Source organism: Gracilinanus agilis, chromosome 5, assembly GCF_016433145.1.
Source record: "Gracilinanus agilis isolate LMUSP501 chromosome 5, AgileGrace, whole genome shotgun sequence".
Lineage (NCBI taxonomy): Eukaryota > Metazoa > Chordata > Mammalia > Didelphimorphia > Didelphidae > Gracilinanus > Gracilinanus agilis.
The window spans coordinates 293,673,814-293,700,238 of NC_058134.1; the positions used below are offsets into that span (position 1 = coordinate 293,673,814).

The 26,425-nt window shown below is 40.0% G+C and overlaps 1 protein-coding gene across 2 annotated transcripts in view; it reads left to right on the plus strand.

The window, feature by feature from the left end:
- The first annotated feature begins 3,947 nt into the window (after positions 1-3,947).
- The window catches only part of LOC123250341 (tubulin alpha-1B chain), a 92,546-nt gene continuing 70,068 nt past the window's right edge, over positions 3,948-26,425 (plus strand). The window contains exons 1-4 of one of the 2 annotated variants that reach the window (XM_044679373.1): positions 3,948-4,345; positions 6,484-6,706; positions 7,011-7,159; positions 7,603-8,529. In XM_044679373.1, coding sequence (XP_044535308.1) covers positions 4,343-4,345; positions 6,484-6,706; positions 7,011-7,159; positions 7,603-8,529 — 1,302 coding nt within the window. In that variant the 5' untranslated portion in view covers positions 3,948-4,342. The remainder of the gene's footprint in view (positions 4,346-6,483; positions 6,707-7,010; positions 7,160-7,602; positions 8,530-26,425) is intronic. The other variant, XM_044679372.1, reaches the window with a different exon arrangement.

The following is a 26,425-nucleotide window of genomic DNA, read 5'->3' on the forward strand; positions in this document are numbered from 1 at the left end:
AAAATAAAATTAAAGGGTGAGAAAGTGGAATACACTGAGATAATGGGGAAAGGAGAGGTAGAAGGGGGTAAATTATCTCACTTAACAGAAGCACAAAAGAACCTTTACAGTGGAGAGGGAGATGGGGGAAGTGGGGAGGAGAGTGCTTGAACCTTACTTTCATAAAAATTGGCTCAAAGAGGAAAGAACATGTGTTTTATATGACTGCATGTGTAAAATTTATATCAGATGTTTACCATCTCAGAGAGTTTGCAAGGGAAGTGATGGATGGAAAGAGAGAATTAGTGGTTCATAAAAATTAGTGGTTCATAAAAAAAAAACATAAATGTTAAAAATTGTTTTTGTATCTAATTGGGAAAAAATAAAATTGCGTGTATATGTATGTGTATGTGATGGGAAATGGTGTTTCATTCTGCCAGCCATTGGCTGCCTTCAATTGAGTTTAATTGAGTTTGAAGGAAAAAAGCATTTATTAAGCACTTACTGTGTGCTGTAAACATTGTAGGGCTCTCCTAACAAAGCTGAGGGCTCCTTCCAGAGGAATGAAAGCAAAGAGATATGTTTTCAACTCTGAGTTGCTAAGGTCTGGAATAGCAAGTGAAAGTTTTACATTTGTTTCCCACCATAACTATCAAGATATGCTTTGAGAATAGGGCAAAGCAAAAAATGGTTTAATCATGTATTGATTAAGCACCAGCCATGCCGAACACTGTGCCAAACATTTTATAGATATCTATGCTCAGGGGAGAACCAAAGGGTCATTTACTAAAGTAATTTCAGATATTCAGGGTGACCTACTGGACTGGGAGTCTTAGGAATACTGGAAGGGAGCAATTATTTAAAAACATGTTCTTTGAGGGGCAGGTAGGTAGCTCAGTGAATTGAGAGCCAGACCTAGAGTCAAGAAGTCCTGGGTTCAAATTTGACGTCAGACCCTTCCTACTTGTGTCATGTTGGGCAAGTCATTAAGATAGAAGGTAAAGGCTTAAAAGAAAGGAAGGAAGGAAGGAAGGAAGGAAGGAAGGAAGGAAGGAAGGAAGGAAGGAAGGAAGAAGAAAGAAAAGAAAGGAAGGAAGGAAGGAAGAAGAAGAAAGAAAAGAAAGGAAGAAGAAAGAAGAGAAAGGAAGGAAGGAAGGAAGGAAGAAAGGAAGGAAGAAGAGAAAGGAAGAAAGAAAATAGGAAAAAAGAGAGAAAAGAGAAAGAATAAAAAAAGAAAGGAAAAAAGAAACAAAGAAAAAATATTCCTCCCTGCCCCAGCTGATGAAGGAGTCTTTTAAGCCTTGGTAGTCAGATATCAAAGCCATTTCTGAGTTATCCCTTCCAACTCATACCTACTCGCTAGGTTGGGAGAGGAGATAACTCTCCCAGCTTCAAGGTACTCTATGCAACTACAGCCCTAAAACTATAAACCACAGGCCTAGGGCACAGATCTAGGTCATAAAATGAAGATATTTCTTTGGACTTCATTTAAGATCTTAACACCTTATTGTCTCTCTTTCCTGTCCTTAATATACTCTAGCTTCATCAACTGGGATAGATGGAAATCAGTTGATTGGGGATCTCATGATCAACCCCCTCCCTTCACTATGATATAATAGTAAAAATATTTCAGTTACTAATAATATAAAGTTATAAAAATCAAGTGAAAACCCAGAAAGAGATATTTCCTCTGACTTAATTTCTTCTACTTACAAGCATGAAACCATAGAATTTAGATAGAAGAAACCTTAAGGATGATGCAGTTCAACCTGCAGATAAGGACACTGAGACCAAGAGAATTTCAATAACTTCCCCAAGGTCACCCAGACAGAAGTAGACACTGCTTATTCATTAGCAAAAAAACCCCAAACAACCCCCCCCAAAAAAACCCAACTCTATATGTATCTCTTAGTGCAAGGTGGTAATTGGCTCTAAAAATCATATGAAATATTTTCTTTTTTTTCCCGAAATCTGCACCAGTAAGTGTGATGAGGAGGAACAAATGGAATAGATTAGATATTTCTCAGCTCTACCATTTAAATATTTAATAGCCAGCAAGCCTCAAATGGAGTTTCTTCTTGACCTAGATCTTACTATTACTAATGCACAACAAAAAGTTCATTTACATAAAGCATATAATGGCTCAGAGATAAATTTAAAAATTAAATTCCAGGAATGCTCCCTCTTTCTTATTTAATCCTTTTCAACTGCACAAAGAACTGGGGGAATGGTGTAGTTTTTCATCAGTCTTTTGTGTCGCAAAACTAAATCAAATTCAGGGCGGTGTCCCTTTATCCAGAGAAGGGACTGGAATGATTCTTGTCCGCAGTGCGGTAGTTCAATAGCATTGGAATTTATGTTCTCAGAATATTAAGAGAAACACCTGAGCCAAAAATTCAGTTAAGCCATGTTTTTTTTTTTTCTAATCCCAATTGTCAGTTGTATTTCTGAGACAAGAGAGAATGTGTTTATTGGGCTCTATTAGCTTTCCCTCATTCCTTTTTTCTGAAATATAGCTAAAAGCAAATAAATGAAACCAAAATGAGATGTTGAAGCTATTCTTCCTATAGAATCTCAAAGAAACAGATAAAATAAATGTGTAGTATTTTTCTAAATATAGAAAATCTGACCTGTTGAAGGAAATCTGTGAACTATAAACTGGAAAAATATCTGGCTGCCTTTCTTAGAATACAACCTGCACCAGTTGTCTCTCTGGCCCTTCTTTCTTCCCTTTATGCCACACCCTGCTTGCTAGTCCTACAGGAATGAATGGGGTCTGCAGAACACTGTAAGATATGCCTGAAGATCAAATATGACTCTAACAGAACGAAACAGAGTTATCTACTCAGAAGAAAGCATGGCCAATTTAGATGTATAAAATAACTAATATCTTTCTTTTTTGATTTTTCATTTACGTTGTCAAAATAGTACCCTGGTTTCCATACTAATTTTGAATTAATAATCAATATTGATAATGCATTCTTTTACATCACAAAAAAAGAACAACAGCAATCTGGTTTTGAAGAAAAAGCAGAGGCTATTTGGGTTATTTATGGCACTTGAGAAATTCAGAGCCTATTGTTCAATAGCAATATGTACCTATAATACCAATAGCTAACAGATCCATGATGCAAAAAAAAAAAATGTTTAGCTCATTTACAGATTTCAATGTATGGAGGTAACTGATTATATAACTACTAAGTTGTTAATTCCTGTCTGGTATTTTTTTTTTTTTTTTTTGCATTCAACCTCTTGTCCTAGCTGGTGGTCTCAGTTCTCTAATACTTATATTTTCCCAGCAAATAGAAAGATAGATAGTAACTGTCCACCCAGGACAGTTGTTATACTTAATCATTCCTTTATTTTTCTCCAGTACTAAATCAGAAGGAGGTTGATTCATTTTAAGAAGCAATAAAACATACAAAATACATTCAAATAGAGTGCTATTAAAGGAACATTTCCTATTTAATAGAAATCTCTCCCTCCCACTCTCATTTTCAAAATATGTTCATTAAATCTAGATCATTCTCTTGTTGGACTTTTGTGTGTGTGTGTGTGTGGGGGGTGTTCAAGGTCTCTGTGGAGACTTCTTTATTGGGCATTCTTAGATTACATTATTTTCCCATTTATACTTGGCTATTATTTTACCTGGTCATAAAACAAGACTCAGAAATACCTCAGAATAGTTTGGAAATAATTCTGCAATAAAATTCCATCTACAGCTGCAACTTAGAAACAAATCACCTCCTTTCCCCAGGCCCTCCCAAACATCATTTCACTTTTAAAGCTTATAAAAAGGTTTCAACCCTCAGCCAATGACTCCCGCAGTTTACTTCCTGAAAGAGGGAGAGAGGCCTGAGGTGGCTTCATTATTTTACTTCCACACAAACATTCTGCTTTTCAAGTCAAGAACTAATCCTCCAAAGGTGGCTTCAACTGTAGTTTTGTGGTTTAATCAGTATAAACTCATCCAGCCACAGCCTTCTTCTCCACCCCCCAGCCCCTGCCACTCCCTATGATGGATGCTTGCTTGCTAGCTGCTTTGCTTGGTCTCTTTGTCTGAAGGATGCAAACAGTCTATGGATGCTGGAGAGAAAGGGGTGGGGAAGAGATTACCTCATCCCATGTTGTGTGGACCAATCACAGTTCTCTGGTCTTGGCTTCTCCGGGCAGACAGAGGGGTCTGGACCAACTGGAAGAAGCCCTAGCCCATCCCCATGGTGACAGAATTGTATATAGGGAGCTGTATTGGACCATGTGCAGTAGGTTCTCTTACATCGACCGCCTAAGAGTCGCACTGTAAGAAGCATCAACCTCTCTTCTTCTTCTCACTCCTCGACTCCGCAGCCGCCGAGCAGCAATCATGGTAAGGTTCCCTCCCTCCTTTGCGGCGTCCTAGAGGCAGGCAGTTCTCTCGGGGAAAGTGGCTAATGGTGCTACTGGAGAATCGAAGCTCCATTTCTCTGCAGCTTCTTAGAATCGCTGCTTTGTTTGGACCGGGTTAACAGTCTTCTTGTCTTTAAGCTTTAGTACGCAGGCATGGCGGTGCCACCCGAACTGGGGAGGGAGGGCTGGAAAACTCGGAGGAAGAACAAAGGAGAAGGGAGTGGTCTGGGGGCAGTGGTTAGAGACATTTCTGGGCTGCGTGGGGCTGGTCACTGCAGGCCATCTGCCTGGGATGATGCAATGTCCTGAGGCTGAGAACCGGAGCTAGTTCCCCAGCCTCATGTATATTTATGTGTTCGTGTTACTTTCAGGCTGGCTGCTCCCATCCCCCTTCTCCTCCCCCCTCCCTTTGACTGCAGTCTTGGGTGGGGCGGGAGCGGGGCGGGGTGGTGGGTGGGTACCGGGGCACTGAAGAAACTGAGCCAAGAATAGGCTTCATCAAAACCAAACCAAGAAAAATGAGAATATGTTGTGCAAAAAAACGTAGAATATACATTTCCCCCTTAAATGCCGGCTTCTGTTAGTGCTTTTGGTTGAGAGTCGGGGTGGAGCCGGGGGGGCGGAGTTTTATTGGCTTTTTTTTTTTTTTTTTTGTCTTTCGTCTGTCCCCTTGGAATCGTTGTGCTATGCTCTCGAGCAGGAAATCTTCGTTATTTTTTCGAAGGTCTCTTAATAAAATGAATGATCACATAAAAGTAGGGGGGGGGTGCGGGGTTCCTTCCCACCCCAAAACAAAGCAAAACAAAAACCAAAAACAAGCAAGCAAGCAAACAAACAAACAAAAAACCTGGTTGTGAAACTAGGGAGCTAATCTCAGTTTAGCCTGGCAAACCCAAAGGTTTTTTGCCTTGACAGCTAACCCAGACGAACAAGGTGCTCATTTTGCAAGCTAGGGTAAAGTGCGGTCCTTTCAGGACCCTGGGGAGCTGTCCTGTCTCTTCTTCCAGCTATGCGAGAAATCTGTCAGTGAATAGACAGTAGAAATGGGTGTCCTAAAGAAGCTGGAGACAAAGAGAACTCTCTAGTGGATGTGATCAGAATATTCCACAAAAGAAAGGCAGAATATGCTGGAATGCACTAGAAATTTGAAACAAACCCGAATCCTGGGATGAGTTCTTGTTTTTCCTTGTTTGGGAAGAATAGGGGAATTCTGATTTTAAGAGATTGGTGTGTTTTTTTCCTAAGCACTTCCAGAGAAGGGTCTGGAAAATATTACATGGGAAAATTTAAGAACAAAGCCATAACATTTTGATGTAGACAAGAATAATATTTTTCTTTCCAGTTCCCTCTTTTCTGATATTTGACATGTAGGCTGTCTTTTGTTCTAGTGCCACTTCATTGATTCATTTCAATTACCCACACAGAGAGTCCCAGGAGGGGCCAGAAGAGAAGGACTGGCAAAATGATATAATGAGATCATGCAGCCAGGTGCTGGAATGAGAGATGGCTATGTTAAATAATGCAGTAGGTGCAAAGCAGACAGCAGGCAGAGAAAATGCAGCAATGCACCAAAAGGACAGTTAGCTTTTATTGATTCCAGCTCTGATTGATTTGGGTGTGGCCTTCCTTTTTTTTTTCGATAACAAATGGATGCCTATCCTGAAATGGCAGAACCCTGTTAAATGGAAGGAGGAAGGGATAGGGTGGAAACTATGCTTTCCTTGAGCTTGAAGAAATATTCTACATAAGAAAAATAAGGTGTGGTAGCCCAGTTATCATATAATCCATAATTAAATGAATTAAAATCCATATACTTTTGACTCATGCTTATTCTCCAGCAAAACATTTCACAAATTATTATTCTTTTTACCTGATCTATTCATGCCCTGCAGTATGAACAATGGATTTACACAATGTGCTGCTTCTGCCAATACAAAGCATTGTTCAGACCACACCCAACTACATTTATAGCAGATTGTTTTCTGATATTTATATGATAGATATCAATTTTACAGGTGAACATAAAGAATAGCAACACATTTTTGTAATAATAATAGAAAATTTAAATATTTCAAGTCTAATTTTTCAATTTCTTCTCTTTTTTTTTTTTTTCTGCAGCGTGAGTGCATCTCTATCCACGTTGGCCAGGCTGGTGTCCAGATTGGCAATGCCTGCTGGGAGCTGTACTGCTTGGAACATGGTATCCAGCCTGATGGGCAGATGCCAAGTGACAAGACCATTGGGGGAGGAGACGACTCCTTCAACACCTTTTTCAGTGAAACAGGCGCGGGCAAGCATGTCCCCAGAGCAGTGTTTGTAGATCTGGAACCAACTGTCATTGGTATGTTTAATTATAATTCCCCAAATCCTCCTGAAATATGAAACCACCAATATCAATTTATAATGAACCAATCCTAAAAATAAATTTCATTTACTTTTTTTCATTTGTCTGAAATAAGACTATTTATTGGTTTCTTTCCAGATTTCACTAAGTAAAACACTGAGGAAACGTTTTTAAGTAAAACAAACATCTCTTTCAGTTCTCGACCATTTGTTTTTAACTTGGCAATTAATAAGAGAATTCAGAATGACTCTTACTTTGGTGGTTTTATATCTTCTTAATTTTCTTCCTTTCTTTTCTTCAGATGAAGTTCGTACTGGAACCTACCGCCAGCTCTTCCACCCTGAGCAACTGATCACTGGCAAGGAAGATGCTGCCAATAACTATGCCCGTGGGCACTACACTATTGGAAAGGAAATCATTGACCTGGTTCTAGACAGGATTCGGAAGCTGGTATGTTTTATCTCAAGATGGTTTGGGGTGAGGGGAGGAGAGAAGTAGCTTCCCGATATTTTTTGAAAAGTTAATGTATAACTTTATGACTGATTCTTCAGGTTTGTTTGTTTGTTATCAGTATTGTAGATACAAGGGGGAGAAAAAGATTAAGTTACCATTGCCATTTTATAAAAAAAATGAATAGTTTTTCAATTAAGAAAAATATTAAGTAAGTATAGCCAAGTGGGGGGGGGCAGGGAGAGACCATGTGACTTTCTCCTTCAAGGAAATCACATATCTATAGGCAACCTTACCCCTAAAAACAGATAAATAATAGAAAAATCAAGAATTTTCACAATACTTCTGTGCCCACAAAGGAGTAGGCATAGTCCCATGAAAATGCCTTCTTATGTTTGTAAAATAACAAGCACAATTATCTTTTTTTTCCCCCTTTCTAACAGGCTGATCAGTGCACAGGTCTTCAAGGCTTCTTGGTTTTCCACAGCTTTGGTGGTGGGACTGGCTCTGGTTTCACCTCTCTGCTGATGGAAAGGCTGTCTGTTGATTATGGCAAGAAGTCCAAGCTGGAGTTCTCCATTTACCCAGCCCCACAGGTTTCCACTGCTGTAGTTGAGCCCTACAACTCCATTCTGACCACTCACACCACCCTGGAGCACTCTGATTGTGCCTTCATGGTAGACAATGAGGCTATCTATGACATCTGTCGCAGAAACCTCGATATTGAACGCCCAACCTACACTAACCTGAATAGGCTGATAGGTCAAATTGTGTCCTCCATCACTGCCTCTCTGAGATTTGATGGTGCCCTGAATGTTGATCTGACAGAATTCCAGACCAACTTGGTGCCCTACCCCCGAATCCATTTCCCCCTGGCCACCTATGCCCCGGTCATCTCTGCTGAGAAAGCCTACCATGAGCAGCTTTCTGTAGCAGAGATCACCAATGCTTGCTTTGAGCCTGCCAACCAGATGGTGAAATGTGACCCTCGCCACGGTAAATACATGGCTTGCTGCCTGCTGTACCGTGGGGATGTGGTTCCCAAAGATGTCAATGCCGCCATTGCCACCATCAAGACAAAACGTACCATCCAGTTTGTGGATTGGTGCCCAACTGGCTTCAAGGTTGGCATCAATTACCAGCCTCCCACTGTGGTTCCTGGTGGTGACCTGGCCAAGGTACAGAGGGCTGTGTGCATGCTGAGCAACACTACAGCCATTGCTGAGGCCTGGGCTCGCCTGGACCACAAGTTTGATCTGATGTATGCCAAGCGTGCCTTTGTTCACTGGTATGTGGGGGAGGGCATGGAGGAAGGAGAGTTCTCTGAGGCACGGGAGGATATGGCAGCCCTGGAGAAGGATTATGAGGAGGTTGGTGTGGATTCTGTTGAAGGAGAAGGTGAAGAGGAAGGAGAAGAGTACTAAAGTAGCACAGGGATGCTGCTTTTACAGGGAATCGTGTATTGTTTTAAACATTGATGAGTTTTTGGTTGATCAGTTAATTTGTATGTAATAGTATATACTTGAATGTACAATTACTGATCCATGTTGTAAAGTGTGGAAATTTTGTTAGAAACTCAAGCTGGCCAATTATCTGATGGGTTCTGAATAAAAGCATTCCCTGTCTTAGATGATTAGTGTCTTGTGTTTTCTATTTCAATTGTCTGAAAAGCATTTTATAACTAAGCACTAAGGAACACTGAAAGAACAACTGTAACATGGGATAGATATTCTCAGTCCTCATCCTTCTTGGTCCCTTGGCAGCACTTGATATTGTTGATACTCTACATAGGCTTCAGTTTTCTTTCCTGTAAAATGAGGAATCTAGACTGGATGGCTTTTGAGCTACCTTCTAATTCTAAATCTAAAATCCTATGATCCTCCTGGATCCTCTCTCCTCTTTGGCTTTTTAGAATACTGCTTTCCCTCGGTTCTTTTCCTATCTTTTTTTTTTTTCCATTAAAAAAAAAAACCTACCTTCCACAGAAGGGCAGTAAAGGCTAGGCAATAGGGGATAAGTGATTTGATTTCCCACAGCTAGAAAGAGCCTGAGGTCAAATTTGAACTCAAGACCCCTGGTTCTAGGCCTGGCTCTCAATCCATTGAATCATCTAGCTGCCTCCCTCTCCTATCTTTCTGACCACTCATTCTCAGGCTCCTTAACTGAATCATAAATATCATACCCCGCCCCCCCCTCAAAACTTAGGCAACAACGTTCTCTCCTGAGCCCTTTTCTTTTTACTTTCTATACCATTTTAAAAAATCAATTCTTATGAGTTCGATGATCATTTCTAAGCAGATAACTCCCAGATCTATATATGCAGTCCCATTCTCCTCCCTTGATCTCCAATCGCGTGTCAACATTGGATTTCCAAACTGGTTGTCCAAATACAACATGTCCAACAGAATTCATTTTCTTCCTCCCAAAACCCATCACTCTGACTACTGAGGGTATCATCATCTTCCCAGTCACCCAGATTCTCAACTTCAGCATCATCCTTGACTCCTCACTGATTCCCCTAGAGCCAGGCAGTTGCCAGATCTGATCATTTTTATCTTCACACCATCTCTTCATTCCATTCTCACCATTCATGTAGTCAACACTAATTCAAACTCAGCACTTTTTGTCTAGACTAGTGTTCACCTTCCAACTGGTCTCTTTTCCTTAAACCATCCCCCTTACAAATGGCAAAGTAAGTTTCCTAAAATGAAAGCCTGACTATGTCACTATGTTACTCAAAAAAAATCCAAAAGCTGGACTCGCTATTGCCTCCAGGATCAAATATAAATTCCATTATTTAGGAATTTAATTTGTTCATAACCTACATTTACAATACATTACTTCTCTCCCCAAATGCTGCACTCCATCTGTACTCTTCTTGCTGTTCAGCAAAATATGACACTATTTTCCCATCTCTGCATTTTTGCACTTGTCCTCCATGCCTAGAATGAGCTCCCATCTCTTATGACAACTTGCTTTCTTCAAAATTTTGCTCAGGCAAATCCTTTTAAGTGAAGTGTTTCCTCGTTCCCCCTCACCAAAAATTACTAAGATCCTCAAAAATAAAATTTAGCTTGCAAGTTTGGGCAAATAGTGCCTCTCAGTGCCCTCTGCAATTCTCTAAGACTGTAAGTCACAGCAGAGATGACACCCCCACACCAGGAAACAGAATTTTATCACCTAGAAAAAAAATCATAGGTCTAGTCTCTGTTTATTTTGTATTTGCTTATTCAAGTAGATGTTGTCCCCCTCAAATGTAAACTTCTTAAGGCCAGAGACTTTCATTTTTGTCTTTATATCCTTACTGCCTATGTTTGTTACTTTTTCATTGATTTTCTATCCAGTACCTCAGTTTCTCTGGGAGTGGAATTAAGCATTGCTCATCTCAATTTGCCCTGATACCCATCTTCTGCCTTTTGCCTGTTGTTAAACCCTAGCCCAGATTGCCTTCCCCATCCTGGTGAATCTGTCAAATCTTTATCTCCCCGACATTCCTTGATCTGGACTATCCATCAACTGACCACACTTTGATTCTGATTTATCTTTTCATCTCCCCATACCTTTTGCCCTTCTTCAATATGTCCGTTGCCCTCATGCTGCCCAGGACCCCTAATTAAAGCCAAACTTCTACAGATACTCCTCATGCCCTGGACATACCTCTGTACCCTCTCTCCTATGGAAAGTCTTTTTTTCAGTCAGCTGTCCCATTAGAAAAGACCTGAAAGGGGCAGCTGGGTAGCTCAGTGGCGTGAGAGTCAGGCCTAGAGACGGGAGGTCCTAGGTTCAAACCCGGCCTCAGCCACTTCCCAGCTGTGTGACCCTGGGCAAGTCACTTGACCCCCATTGCCCACTCTTACCACTCTTCCACCTATGAGACAATACACCGAAGTACAAGGGTTAAAAAAAAAAAAAAAAAGACCTGAAAAACAGTCTCTCTCAAGTAGGGCATCTGAACCTAGGGAGCTTGGAAAGATTTCAGAAGATCCACAAATATGGATGGGGGAAATGGCATTTTTGTTAAACAAAATTGTTTTTTCTAACCTCTAACTGAAATTTGGTATGTTGTTCAATTACTTAAAAACTTTCTGAGAAGAGGCTTATGGGCTTTGCTAGACTACAATAATGACACAAAAAGGCTGAAGAATCTCTGCTCTAAAGCATCCATGACTTACAGTTTTATTTCTTGCCCTTCCTAAAAGTATGCCATTTTGAAAGAAATAATGCCTTTAATTTCATGATCAAGGGGGAAATTAAGGCTATAATTGTAGTCATCATCAAGAATACAGTGATGATTAAATGTGAGCTAGGGACATAACAGTGTGCCTTACATTATAATCTGGAATTCTGATATATTTTCCCTATACAATAAGCCCCGGAAATTCTCACTACTTTCTTCCATCAACTAGTCAATTAAAGAACAATCACTTATTTAGTATCTAGTATGCCAGGATCTGTATTAAACACTAAGGATAGGAAAAGAAAAACAAAACAGTTCCTGCCCTTTAATATTCTAAATAAGGAGCCAACATGCACAGATATAGGTATATATATGTGTGGAATAAGGATACTCTGGCTCCCTCTCCCAGAGCCAGCTTCCTATGCTTGCTCAGAGTATCAGGGGCTAAACCTCAAGGCTCAGGATATGTCTCTTCTTTATTTCCTCCACTAGCTGTTTCTCCCTATTGTTAGGGGAAACTAGGTAACTAGTACCCCACCCAGTTCCATTTAACCATAAACATCAATCAGCTTTTACTAAAGCTAGCAAGAACAATTTGGCAACTTTCCCCGCAGTAGCTCCAGGATGTACTCTCTCCTAGAATACTTTGGTCTCTTAGCTCAGATGCTATGTAGTATGTAGTAGTATTAGTCTAGATGCAACATGCCTGCTAAGTAATTAATTCCTTCCATCAGCTTGAGGTCCTGATACTACTCTAGCTATAAAGTCTTGCCTGGATTCCAGCTCTTGGATTACTGTGCTTGCCCTCCTAAATTGGGAAAAACACCCAAGATCAGAGACTCTACTCCCTTCACCTAGAATGAAAAAACAAATAAACAAAAAAAAAGTCTAAGCATGAGGCCTGTTTCTTGAGAACATATGGTCTCAAAGTAGTAAAGGCCCTACTCTTTAGTGCATCAAGTTCCCCCAGATGTGAATGAAGCCAAAAGAGGGCTGGGGGTATCAAGATGCCAATAGTTTCAGCCATGCAAACAATTAAAAATGAGAACCTAGGGGGCAGCTGGGTAGCTCAGTGGATTGAGAGTCAGGCCTAGAGACAGGAGGTCCTGGGTTCAAATCTGGCCTCAGACACTTCCCAGCTGTGTGACCCTGGGCAAGTCACTTGACCCCCATTGCCTGCCCTTACCACCCTTCCACCTATAAGTCAATACACAGAAGTTAAGGGTTTAAAATTAAAAAAAAAATAAAAATAAAAAAAATAAAAAAAATGAGAACCTAGGTTCAAGTGTTGGCCTCAAACACTTCCTAACTGTGTGACCCTGGGCAAGTCACTTAAATCCAGTTGCCTAGCCCTTACTGTTATTTTACCTTAGAATCGATACTTAGTATTGATTAAGTATACTTTGAGTAAGTATACTTAGTATCAATTCTAAAACAGAAAGCAAGGGTTATTAAAAAATGATCTTGGGCAGCTGGGTAGCTCAGTGGAGTGAGAGTCAGGCCTAGAGATGGGAGGTCCTAGGTTCAAACCCGGCCTCAGCCACTTCCCAGCTGTGTGACCCTGGGCAAGTCACTTGACCCCCCTTGCCCACCCTTACCACTCTTCCACCTATGAGACAATACACCGAAGTACAAGGGTTAAAAAAAAATGATCTTGGTGAAAGATAATGAGATTTGGAATTAGCATATATATATATATATATGTATGTATGAATGAAGACAAGGGAAGCGTATCTGACAAATATTATAAGATAGAAACAAGACTTGACAATTGTTTAGTTATATGGGGTGACCAAGAATAAGAAGTCGAGGATAACACAAAGTTGTGAAACTGAGTGACTAGAAGGATAGTGGCACCCTCAACAGAAGGTATCACAAGGTGGGTTTTGAGGACAAGACAATGACTTCTGTTTTGCACACTTTGAGTCCGAGATACCCAAGAGATACCCATCTGGGAATGTCTGATAAGCATGTCACGATGTGGGACTGGAGCTCAAGAGAGAGACTAGAGTTAGAGATATAGATCTGGGAGAAGAGATGATTATAGACAGGAAGAAATGAAATATTATAGAGGAAGGATGATAACAGGCTGGAGAAGATCAAAAGAGATGGAATCAGCTGCATATTATGACATTTAGCTTTGGTAAGGAGGTCTATTGCATCAGAGACAAGAAGAAAGATTGGGGGATGAAGTCAAAGGGTTTTGAGATGATGGGAAAGGCAGAAGAGGAAAATCATGGATAATGGTCCTCAATTTTCTCTGTAATGAGAAACTGTAGGTTGTGGGGTGTTGTGGGAGGCTTGAGGAAAAAAGAGAAGATCCTAGAATTGCTGTTGTAGTGAATGAGTTAAAGAATCATTTAGGGAGGAGTAAAAAGATTGCCTTTGTGAAGGACTAGTTGAGACTGAATAACAAATTTATTGTAGTGAATCCAGGCAGCATGATTATGTCACTTCCTCTAGTTCTGTTCAACAGCTTTTGAGAAGACAGATGGTGAGAGGAATTCAGTATTGGGGTTTGGCAGGTAATGAGAGGACAAAGAAACAAGAGATTCAACAGTGGAGGATAATGTCACGTTGAGTTGTTTTACTAGAGTCAGTCAAGTATTAAATTAAATATTTATTTTGTGCCAGGCACTATACTGAATGCTGGGGATTCAGGAAAAAAAAAAAAAGCAAAAATATTCTCTGCCCTCAAGGAGCTCACATTCTAATGGATGAGACAAAAGGTAAGTAACTACCTACTTAAGAGATATCTAGGGGGCAGCTGGGTAGCCCAGCGGTTTGAGAGCCAGACCTAGAGATAGCAGGTCCTAGGTTCAAATCTGGCCTCAGACACTTCCTAGGTAAGTGACCCTGGACAAGTCACTTAACCCCCATTGCCTTAGCCCTTACCACTCTTCTGCCTTGGGACCAATACATAGTATTGATTCTAAGTTGAAAGGTAAGAGTTTTTTTTTGTTTGTTTGTTTTTTAAACCCTTGTACTTTCGCTGTATTGTCTCATAGGTGGAAGAGTGGTAAGGGTGGGCAATGGGGGTCAAGTGACTTACCCAGGGTCACACAGCTGGGAAGTGGCTGAGGCCGGGTTTGAACCTAGGACCTCCTGAAAAGGTAAGAGTTTTAAAAAAGAGAGAGATACATAGTAGAGAGAAGGTCCTCTCAGGGCTAGGCACCACCATTGGGAAGGTGGTTTGAGAAGGATTAAGGTGTAGGGAAATTTGGGAGATAGGAGGTTATGGGCAGGATTCAAATTTTTATATTGAGGAACAGAGAAGTTAGTATGTTTGAGAGAACATCTAAATCTAAATTGAACTCCTCTAGCATTAAGGCAGGAATTGGGGTGGAGAGAAGTACTCGCTGGATAATCTGGAATGGGTGATAAACTGGCTATAGTTTTCCTCAAAAGGAGAAGAGATTGTTGCATGATAGCAGGAGAGAGTCTGAAGTGGCAAAGGGAGCAAAGAGTATTGAGAGTGGATGACAAAACAACTTTTACATTTCTATTATCCACTTAGTTTTTATTCCTTAGTACTGGCAAATAAAGGGCAATTCAGTTTGTCTTGAATGGTTAGATTCAAATGTGGAAATCTCTTTGATATGAACTAATACCAACTAATTTCAAATAGCGAGATCAAATAAAACAATAATGACTTATCTAAATCGGAATAAATCCCAGTCACTATGGAATGGATTCGTGGATTCAGGAAACTTAGTTTTTTAGGCTCTCACTAATCACCTGATGCATCAAACCTAATTTCTATTATTTTTGTGAATTACATAAATATCAGAGCTTAAAATTATTCATAGACAATAGTAATGTTTCTTATTAGAAAAACAGACTTCTATTTTTTTTTTGATATTTTTTTTTTATTTTAAACCCTTAACCTCTGTGTATTGACTTATAGGTGGAAGATTGGCAAGGGTAGGCAATGGGGGTCAAGTGACTTGCCCAGGGTCACACAGCTGGGAAGTGTCGGAGGCCGGATTCGAACCCAGGACCTCCTGTCTCTAGGCCTGGCTCTCAATCCACCGAGCTATCCAGCTGCCCCCTTAGACTTCTATTTTTTATTTAACTGAATTTTTATTTACTGAAGAACAATGATATGTATTCATGCATAGTAGTTTTGGAGAACAAAAAATTCACATGAAATAGAATCTACCTCAATAAACACTTACCGTGTTCTAGGAGCTTGGTATACAAATTTTTTTAAACAGGACATCCTTGGGGGCAGCTGGGTAGCTCTGTGGATTGAGAGTCAGGCCTAGAGACAGGAGGTCCTAAATTCAAATCCGGCCTCAGACACTTCCCAGCTGTGTGACCCTGGGCAAGTCACTTGACCCCCATTGCCCACCCTTACCACTCTTCCACCTATGAGCCAATATACAGAAGTTATGGGTTTAAAAAAAAAAAAAAAAAAAGGACAGCCTTTGGCCTCTAGAAGCTTACCTTATGCTAGAAGATAGGGTTGGTTGCAACAGGTCTACAAGTAGGTAAATACAGAGTATACATATATAGCAGATGTTGCCCGGATGATGTAAATCACTCCTCAGTCTATTATTTAACTCATAGTTACCATTTTCATTCTAAAGGAATGCAAGAGTATGTCTGGATAGTCCCTTATTCTTTCCTAAAATATTAGCATCTCCCTCATTCACTAATTAATAACCTCTGAACCTCAACTCTTAGTTACTAAATATTATTGATTAAATAAACTGGAAAAAATCTCTCTTCCCATAAACAGTTGCTCATCTTCAATTATATATTAAAATCCCAAATCCCCCAGGTTTAAGGACATATCAGCGATACCCAAGTAACTTACTATACAAAGATTAAGACAATACTAACCCAAAGACATAAATTATTATTTGTGTTTTATCTGTCAGAAGGATCACAACCCCTAACCACTACTCTGCAATTACTCTTGAATTTTACTTCAGAAACAGAGTCTTTATCATTTGTTCTCAAGAGTGTAACCAAAATCTGCTCCCAAAATTATCTTTTTTATTTACTAGTAATAGGTAAAACAGTTCTTTTTTAGAAAAAATAAGGTGTTTTTTTTCATTCTTCACGCAGTTTCTATCAAGTCATAGTGTTTGGGGCAACTAGGTAGCTAAGTGGATAGAGAGCCAGGCCTGGAAATGGCTTCAAATCAGACCTCAGACACTTCCTAGCTGTGTGATCCTGGGCAAATCACTTAACCCAATTGCCTTGCCCTCATCACTCTTCTGCCTTGAAACACATTCTTAGTATTGAATCTAAGACAGAAAGTAAAGGTTTAAAAACAAAACAGCCAGAGAGTTATTAAGTCTCTCTCCAAAGAAAGCTAAACGCAAACTCTTTAGAGATGGCATTTAAAACTCACACTATTTACAGATGAAAGTTCAAACTTATCTCCTCACAGGCTGTTTAGGAACAAAATAAAAACATCAGCCTTACATTGCTTTCTCAAGGAATCAAAGTTAAGCTGTTATTGTTCAAGATTCCAAAGCCTCTTAAAAAAAATTACTGATGCTTTTATTGTTTACCCTGCTGTCACTTTGAAAGAATCCCCCTTCCCATAAACCCTCTTTTGAAACAAAAATGGAGAGTTAAACAAAACAGACATTTTATCCTTGCCTGAAAACGCATTATTCATTTTGTACCTTTGAGAAAGGTATGTTCCACCATCCGTCCCAAGGACTGTCATTTTTCTTCTTCCAAATTTGTATCTCTAGTGATGCAGGCAAAGTGTTGATCAGTGACATTCTCGGAAAAACAAAACAAACAAACAAACAAAAAAAAACCTCAGCCTCAGCCCCTCTCCAAAGGGAATAAAATAGGACCTTATTGTGGATCTACTGGCAACACACCTTGTGGGCTCCTCTAGGGAGTAGGTGTGGGTGGAGGATGCCCCTACTCCCTAAGGGAGAAGGCCTATTATAGACAGCTGGGGGGCGAATCGATGGGTGAGCATTCTCCCTAATCAACACAAATGGCACTCAGGCACTGGTCATCCCAGTGGGACCCACCCTCTCATCACTAGCATCTCTCACAGAATCTTACAGCGAGGAGACACCTATGAAATGTTTGTTGAATTGTCCCAAGCTGGACAGGAAAGGTCAGATTCCATTCATTCATTTATTCAATTGTTCCTTTATTCAACAAACATTTATCCAGCACAATTCTCAGGCCTGGGGGAAATACAAGTTTAGATTTATAAAAGTGAAATTTGGGAAATGCCATCTAAAAGTGTATATATTTCTATGGACATGGGAAATGTATCAAAACTACATTTCCCGTGATCCAACATGGTCCAACTGGTTTCCGTTTCCGGGGTTTTGGGCTTGGGAAGGCTGACGTCTTGACCCAGGGAAGAGCTTAAATCTCCTGGGTTAGGAGGGAGTGGTCTCTTTGCCAGTAGGCTCTTGGCTAGCAGACTGGAGACAGTAATGGAGGCGGCAGTTTTGAATGCTTACAAGCGCGTGGTCTGATAACTTTATCTATCAACATGGCTTTAATTAAATTACTAATTTATATATTTATACCAGCCTTTATCATTTTTAATATTCATAGATTGGACACTCTCTCTGCCCTTATGACTCTATAGAGATGCCACCACAGACAGCTACAATACACAGGATTAAATGACAGACACACTAGAGATGCTCTGTGAGGGCTGAGGGCAAGGCCATTACTGACTCTGCTTTGGGGTTGCATCATGTAGTTCGCCTTTAAAGGCGAATAAAAACTCAGTCATTCTTAGTAAAGAGACAGAAAGATATTCCCGGCCTGGACAAATGTATGTAGACATGAAGAAAGAGGGCATGTTTGGGGGATAGAATGCTTCCAATATGGCTGGAACACAGAGTAAATAGAAGAGAATAGCAAGGCCTAGGGTGGGACAGGCAGAGTGAAGGCAGATTGTGGAGAGCCTTGGATGTTTGACATAGAAATTTGAACTCTACTCGGTAGAAAATAGGGAAATATTGGCAATTAGAGAAGAGAGTAGTAGTGGCTGGTCTGGAAAGTTTTTGACTCAAACCGAGAATAGGAGCTCAAGGACACCAAGGCCCTCCTCTCAGGCTCTGTGTGTCCTCAAACCCTCTTCCTTTCTTTCTATCAAAACCTCCTCTCCAGAGGGCCTCTGGTAAACCCACTCCCACTGAGGAGTAATGGCAGCTAAGGAAGAATGCCTCCCCTTCCAAAGGCTCTTGGAGGCATAGTAACAGTATCTATGGTGTCTGTCAGAGAAGGAACCAAAATTGGTGTTATATATACAAAGTAGCGGGAACAGGAGAAAAAGAAGAAATTACATTCACAGGCCAAAGAAAACAGGCAGGTTATGCTACTGAGTCAGATTTGATGTTCGGGGCAAAAAAGGAAGAAGAAAATGTTTCATCAGATAAAACAGGGAAGTTGTTTTATTCAGGTGAATCTTGAGCTGAATCCACAAAGGTGAGGAGAAAGGAATTAAGGAGTTAGTAAGATCAATATTATAAAGAACTTAGCCACTAAGAAGGTGTGTTTGACTAAAGCAAACAAAACAGATAAAGTATTAGATTAGTCTAATTAATTGACAGCCAATATAATTGACAGAGACTATAGACATCTTACCCAGACATAAAAAGGGATGGTTTTACTGAATATTGGGGCAGTCATAATAATGACAGCTAAAATGCGTGTGGCACTTTAGGATTACAAAGCACTCTACATAAGATCTCTCATTTGATTCTCATGACAACCCTGAGAGGTAAGTGCTATGAATATCTTCATTTGACAAGTAAAGAAACTAAGGCTGAAAGAGGTTAAACAACTTGCCTAGGGTCACACAGCTACTAAATGTTTGAGCCAAGATTCAAACTTTGGTCTTCTTGTCTCCAAGTCCAACACTTGCACCACCTAGCTGCTGTACGAAGTATGTTGAGTATCAGCCTCTGCCACTTAATAAAATGACCCCAAACTCTCCAATCTTTAGTTCCTTCATCTGTAGAATGGGAATAAGACTTCTATAATGTATGTGTGTGTGTGTGTGTGTGTGTGTGTGTGTGTTATGGGATTGTTGTGAGAGAAGCACTTTGCAAACAGCAAAGTTACTATATACATTTGAATTATTAATAAAGAGTTTTATAAAGTCAGCAATATGGCAAAATGTCCACCTATAATAAAGAAATCAAAACTATCAATAAGCACATGAGAAAGTGTTATAAATCTCTCATAATTAGAGAAATGCAAATCAAAACAACTCTGAGGTACCACCTCACACCTGGCAGATTGGCCAATGTGACAACAAAGGAAAATAATAAATGTTGGAGGGGATGTGGCAAAACTGGGACACTAATACACTGTTGGTGGAGTTGTGAATTGATCCAACCAATCTGGAAGGCAATTTGGAACTATGCCCAAAGAGCTTTAAAAGACTCCCAGTGGGGCAGCTGGGTAGCTCAGTGGATTGAGAGCCAAGCCTAGAGACGGGAGGTCCTAGGTTCAAATCCGGCCTCAGACACTTCCCAGCTGTGTGACCCTGGGCAAGTCATTTGACCCCCATTGCCCACCCTTACCACTCTTCCACCTATGAGCCAATACACAGAAGTTAAGGGTTAAAAATAAAAAAAGACTGCCTGCCCTTTGATCCAGTCATATCACTGCTGGGTTTGTACCCCAAAGAGATAATAGGGGAAAATACTTGTACAAAAATATTTATAGTTGAGCTCTTTGTGGTAACAACAAACTGGAAAATGAGGGGGTGTCCACTGATTGGGGAATGACTGAACAAATTGTGGTATCTGATGGTGAGGGAATACTATTGTGCTGAAAGGAATAATGAACTGTAGCAATTCCAGGTGAACTGGAAAGACCTCCAGGAATTGATGCAGAGCAAAAGGAGTAGAACCAGGAGAACATTGTACACAGAGACTGACACACTGTGGCACAATCCAATGTAATGGACTTCTCTACTAGCAGCAATGCAATGATCCAGGATAGTTCTGAGGGACTTATGAGAAAGAACGCTATCCACATCCAGAGAAAGAACTGTGGGAGTAGAAACGCAGAAGAAAAAAACATATGATTGATCACATGGTTCAATGGGGATATGATTGGGGATGTTAACTTTAAATGATCACTCTATTGGAAATATTAATAATATGGAAATAGGTTCTGAACAATGACACATGTAAAACCCAGTGGAATTGCTCATCGGCTCTGGGATGAGGGAGGTAGGGGGGGAGGTAAAGAACTTGAATCATGTAACCATGGAAAAATATTCTGTTTTTTTCTATCTAATTAAATAAAAAAACATTTTAAAAGTCTGCCCATACAAAAAATTATTGTTAAATTGAAACAAAAGGCAGAGGTTTGAGGGCCCAAAATGTAAATGTGTGACAGGTTCTAACGTGTCTCAAAATGTACAAAAGAAGTCAACAGAACTATGCAAGATAAGGTAATTATCTTTTTTTAATTTAAAAATTATATTATAAGTTATAATAAATACAAACACTATAAAATACAAATCTAAAAAAACCAAATAAGGAACAAAATCTCAATATTATATTAAGTATTTCTTCTATACTTCATTAAATCCATGATCTAATTGATGTGGGCGTGCCTTCTACCAGTGCAGATTGTAACCCAAGGCTTCTTATCATGTAAGGTTTTTATCCATGTCTTTTCACAAATCCTCAAAGGGAAATCAATCCAAACTTACTACAGGTTCCTCCTCTAAGTCCCTCAGGATCTAAAGAGTGTCTGTTGAAGAACCTGGTTACTCCATCTTTCACCCTTCATTCTTGCTACATGACCAGTCCTTTTTCCTCAATATCTTTTTCACCACTTTTTGCAAATCATCAATAGTAATTATTAAATCTTTTTGAGATTCAGTGAGACACAGTTGACAAAAGGCTAGATTCAAGTCTTGCATCTGATATTTTTCTAGTTGTATGAACAAAGTATGTAAGAACTTTAATGTCTCTGTGCACTAGTTGACTCTCCAAAATGATGTTACAGATCTACATTGGTAGAGAAAGTTTTCAGGTTGTGATTTCCCTGGCCCCAGGTTAGCAAACCTATGGCACTGGTGCCAGGGTAGGGGATGCTGCTCTCTTTTCCCCTCTCTACTGTGCCTGAAGACATTTTTGTCATCTCTTCCTTCTCTGCCCAGCACCCAGTGAGAGAGTTTCCTCCCTCCCCTGTCTGGGGTAAGGGGGATGGCTCACATGTTGCATGAGGGTTCAGTTTGGGCACTCAGTCTTTAAAAGGTTTGCCATCACTGCAGATCAATGAAATCTGGAGTCCCCATTCTGCTCTCAACAAATACATCTTCCAATTTCCTTTTAGTTATCTGGAAAAAGTAGTATTCCAGAATTCACAGCTATGTATTACCAGAACATGGATGGAAAAGAAAACAAAATTGATTTTTATGTCAGGAAGCCCCAAAAGAACAACTGGCATATTTAAAACATAAATTAATGAAATAATAAAAATAACAACTGATTAGCTTTGAATTTTCTTCTGAATTCTTTTGACCTGATCCATCTCTCATGATTTATGTCTATGCGATAATAAAGGTTTGTTGTTATTATTATTATCACATAATCACGGTCAATATACATATTGATCTATTTGATTTGTTTTATTCATATTTCTTATTCTTATGTCTTTCTAATGCTCTAGTAATATTCTATTATTAATAATCTAGAGAGACCTAGACATACACTCTAACAAATTTTTATAAAAAGAAATAGAGGGGCAGCCGGGTAGCTCAGTGGATTGAGAGCCATGCCTAGAGACAGGAGGTTCTAGGTTCAAATCCGGCCTCAGACACTTCCCAGCTGTGTGACCCTGGGCAAGTCACTTGACCCCCATTGCCTACCCTTACCACTCTTCCACCTATAAGTCAATACACAGAAGTTAAGGGTTTTAAAAAAAAAAAAGAAATAGCTATTTATAAAGTGGAGCCAGAAGAAAGTATTTACAGAAGCAACCAGCAAAAAAGAAAAAGAAAAGGTAAGACTAAGCAGTAGCAGAGAAGTTGAAATTACCTTCCGTCTTGGAATCAATACTGTGTATTGGTTCCAAGGCAGAAGAGTGTTAAGGGATAAGCAATGGAGATTAAATGACTTGCCCAGGGTCACACAGCTGGGAAGTATTTGAGGCCAGATTTGAACCTAGGACCTCCTAGGACCTCCCGTCTCTAGGCCTGGCTCTCAATCCACTGAGCTACCCAGCTGCCCCCTGGAGAAGTGAAATCTTGAGGGAGTAATCAGCTCTACAGATTCAGGTCTACTATACCTACTCTCTCAAGGACTAACAGAAGTCTTTTCTTAAGTTCTCCTAGATATCCACAGACACTATATTGTGTAAGATTTAAATTAATATGCAATACTCCAAGTATTATATTTTTAAAAGTTTGTTAATAACCACTTGAAGTAGAAAGAAAATAAACTAAAATAATATAAACTATATATAAATATATATTATATTATAAATTATATAAATAAATATAAAATTAAATAAACTAAAAGAAATAGAAGTTCAAAGGTAATTATCTAACAAAAAGTAAACCATATGAGTAAAGCTCTCCTACCTCTCACCTCACACCACCTCCACAAAATGCGATCAGTCAAAGAGAGAGAGAGAGAGGCAGTGCTACACAAAACTTATATCCTCCCTACATCAGCACATATGAGAAGGAAAGTGGGATGCTGGGAATTGAAGTCCAGGGGAGCAGGTTCTAATTACACAATTATCCTGTGATTCCCATGGGAAATGAGCATGTAGAAATCTCCCTTTACATGCCTAGTTTCTCCATGGAATCAGTACACATAACCAACTTATATCTCTAAAGATCTTCAACTAGAGGTACACACAATATTGTACTTTCTAAGGAGGAATTACAATAATTTAGGGATAAGAGGGAAATAAAAGAGAAAGAGAACAAAACCAATGACTGATAGGCACACTGACAAAAAACCAACTGGGGATAGTCCCCTTTGGCATAAGAGTGTGAGATATCCTAAAACTTTGGTAATGCACTGCTCTTTCATAGAGTGGACCATGCTTGCAATTCTACTTATTAAATTGGTTGAAAATCTACTTCCTGTCTGTAGGTGGTGCTACCCTAATATGTACTGGCTAGGGGTAAAGGTAAGAGGTTCCGAAGAGTAACCTTCCTTCCCCTCCCCCCAAGAGTAAAAATTCCAAGGAACACAGTGGGAGTCCTGGGGTATTAGCTGAGGTATGCCTAGACCCCGGGGTTTTAGACACATGAAGGTTTAGGAAAGGCCTTAAAGAGAGAGCAAACTTCTAGGAGTAAAATAAGGCTAAACTTTCTCAATAATTGTTGCTAAAAAAAAAACACACATCTGGGCTTCCAAGGCAGCAGCAAGCACTCATCTGTTAGCAATGTAAGGGAAAGGGAGGTTTGGGGGGCTTATACTTTACCAGCCCCACAGAAAGCAGTTCATGAAGACCCCCAGCTAGTGTGCTCAAGAGAAGCAGTGAGTTGGGCAGACACAGGCTCGAAAAGGATCCCCAAGCAATGTCTGGTCAAAGGTGGGAGGCAGGAACAGCAGCAGTAGTAGCCGGAGGAGGAGAAGCAGGAATAGCAGCAGCAACAGCAACATCAGGCAGAAGAGGCTTTTAAAACTAATCTGTCTTTTTGTCTATTTAAAAAACTGCTCTACCAATTTAGAAAGGAGCAAAGGTTCTAAACTCCAAACTTCTGGTCGCCATAAATGTAAGATTTAAATTAATATGCAATACTCCAAGTATCATATTTTAAAAGTTTATTAATAACTACTTAAAGCAGAAAGAGAATAAACTAAAAGAAATAGAAGTTCAAACCTAATTATCCAACAAAAAGTAAACCATGTGAGTAAAACTCTCCTACCTCTCACCTCACACCACCTCCAGAGCGGGATGCTGGGAATTGAAGTCCAGGGGAGCAGGTTCTAATTACACAGATGTGATCTGCTGTTTCTGTACACAAATGATTCTAGTAACCTCAACTACAGATTAACTTAAATTTGCCTCATATTTCACCCCAAACCTTCCTGCCTTCCAAATTTTCCTATTACTGTGGAGGGTACCAGCATGCTCCTTATCCATAGACCTTACATATTCATCCCTGTGTCATCCCTAACTCCTCAGTCTCTCTCATGCTCCCATATCTAATCAGTTGCCAAATGTAACTTCTAACTTTGCACATCTCTCCTATATATCCCTTTTTCTTCTCTGATTCCCTCATCACCTCATATCTGAACTACTACAATAGCATGCTTCTTGTTCTCCTTGTCTCAAGTCCATTTTCCACTCAGTAGTTAAACTGTTCTTCCCACAGTACAGCTCTAACCAGATCCCTCACCTCTCCATTCAGCAAGCTCCAGTAGCTCTCTGCTACCTCTAGGATCAAATAGAAAGTCTTGTTTGACACCCAAAGTCTTTCATAACATCTCCTGTCTTCTTATACCCCATTCTCCTCCACATATTCTATGATCCACTTGCCTCTTTATTTTTCCTTGCAAAAGAGAACAAGACATAATATTTCAACTTGGGTTATTTTCACCAACCTTCTCTCATGCCTAGAAGTCTCTCCTTCCTCATTTCTTTTTTTTTAAACCCTCACCTTCCATCTTGGACTCAATACTGTGTATTGGCTCCAAGGCAGAAGAGTGGTAAGGATGGGCGATGGGGGTCAAGTGACTTGCCCAGGGTCACACAGCTGGGAAGTGTCTGAGGCCAGATTTGAACCCAGGACCTCCTGTCTCTGGGCCTGACTCTCAATCCACTGAGCCACCCAGCTGCCCCCTCCCTCTTCATTTCTGTCTCCTGACTTCCTGCAACTCTCACTGAAAGTCCCACCATCTCCAAGAGCCCTTTCCCAATCCTCCTTAATCTTAGTGCCTTCCCTTTGAAATCTTCTCTAATTTATCCTGTACATATCTTGTTAATAAACAATTGTTTGCATTTTGCCTCCCTCATTAGACTGTGAACTTCTTGAGAGGGTTCATTTGATTCCTGCCATTGTGATAGCTCAGCACAGTGCCTGGCACATAATAGGCATTCAAAAATGCTTCTACTACTATTTATTTTAATATTTCTCATACCTTATATGAGAAATACCTCATTCCACATACTCTTTGATCTAGTGACACTAGCCTCTTTGTTCCACAAGCAATATACTTTATCTCTTAGCACTGGGCATTTCTCTGGCTGTCTCCCTATGCTTGGAATTCTCATCCTTCCTCATCTGTACCTCCTAGATTCTGTGACTTCCTTCAAGTCTCAACTAAAATTCCACCTTCTACTAGAAGTCTTTCCCAATCCTTCTTAATTCCAGTGCCTTCCCTACATTAATTATTTACTATTTATCCTCTACATAGCTTTTCGGATTTTTGTTGTCTCCTCCATTGGACTGTGAGTTTCTAAAGGTCAGGGACTCTTGCTGTTCTCTCAATATTTAGCACATAGCACAGAATTCACTGAGAGATAGATGTAAATTTCATTTTAGGAAAAGAGCATAACATCTGTCAGGGTACTTCCTAATTTGGGGCTAGGAATGACTGTAATTGAATTCATAACTTTTATTTTAAAACAGACTTCTGAAAGCCAAAGAGGCTCTAGGAACTATGTGGACTTTAGGAGACATTATATTGTTCCCAGGCTTAGACCAAGCTAATTATTTTAACAAAGTATTATACATCTAAGGGTTAAAGGAAAAGTTAACAGAATTACAGGAAGAAACTAACAGTAGAAATGCAATAGTTTGGAACCACAAAATGACCCATTTAGAACAAGACAAATCTAACAAAAACAAGTAAGAAAGAAGTCAAAGGGGCAACTGCGGGGCTCAGTGGATTTCTCAATCCACTGTCAGGTGTAGAGACAGGAGGTCCTAGTTTCAAATCTGGCCTCAGACCTAGTTGTGGACTAGTTGAGTGACTCTGGGCAAGCCACTGGACCCCTTTTGCCTAGCCCTTACTGCTCTTCTGCCTTGGAATGGATATACAGTATTGATTCTAAGATGGAAGGTAAGGGAGAAAAGGAAGGAAGGAAGGAAGGAAGGAAGGAAGGAAGGAAGGAAGGAAGGAAGTTGAAGACCTACAGAGAAT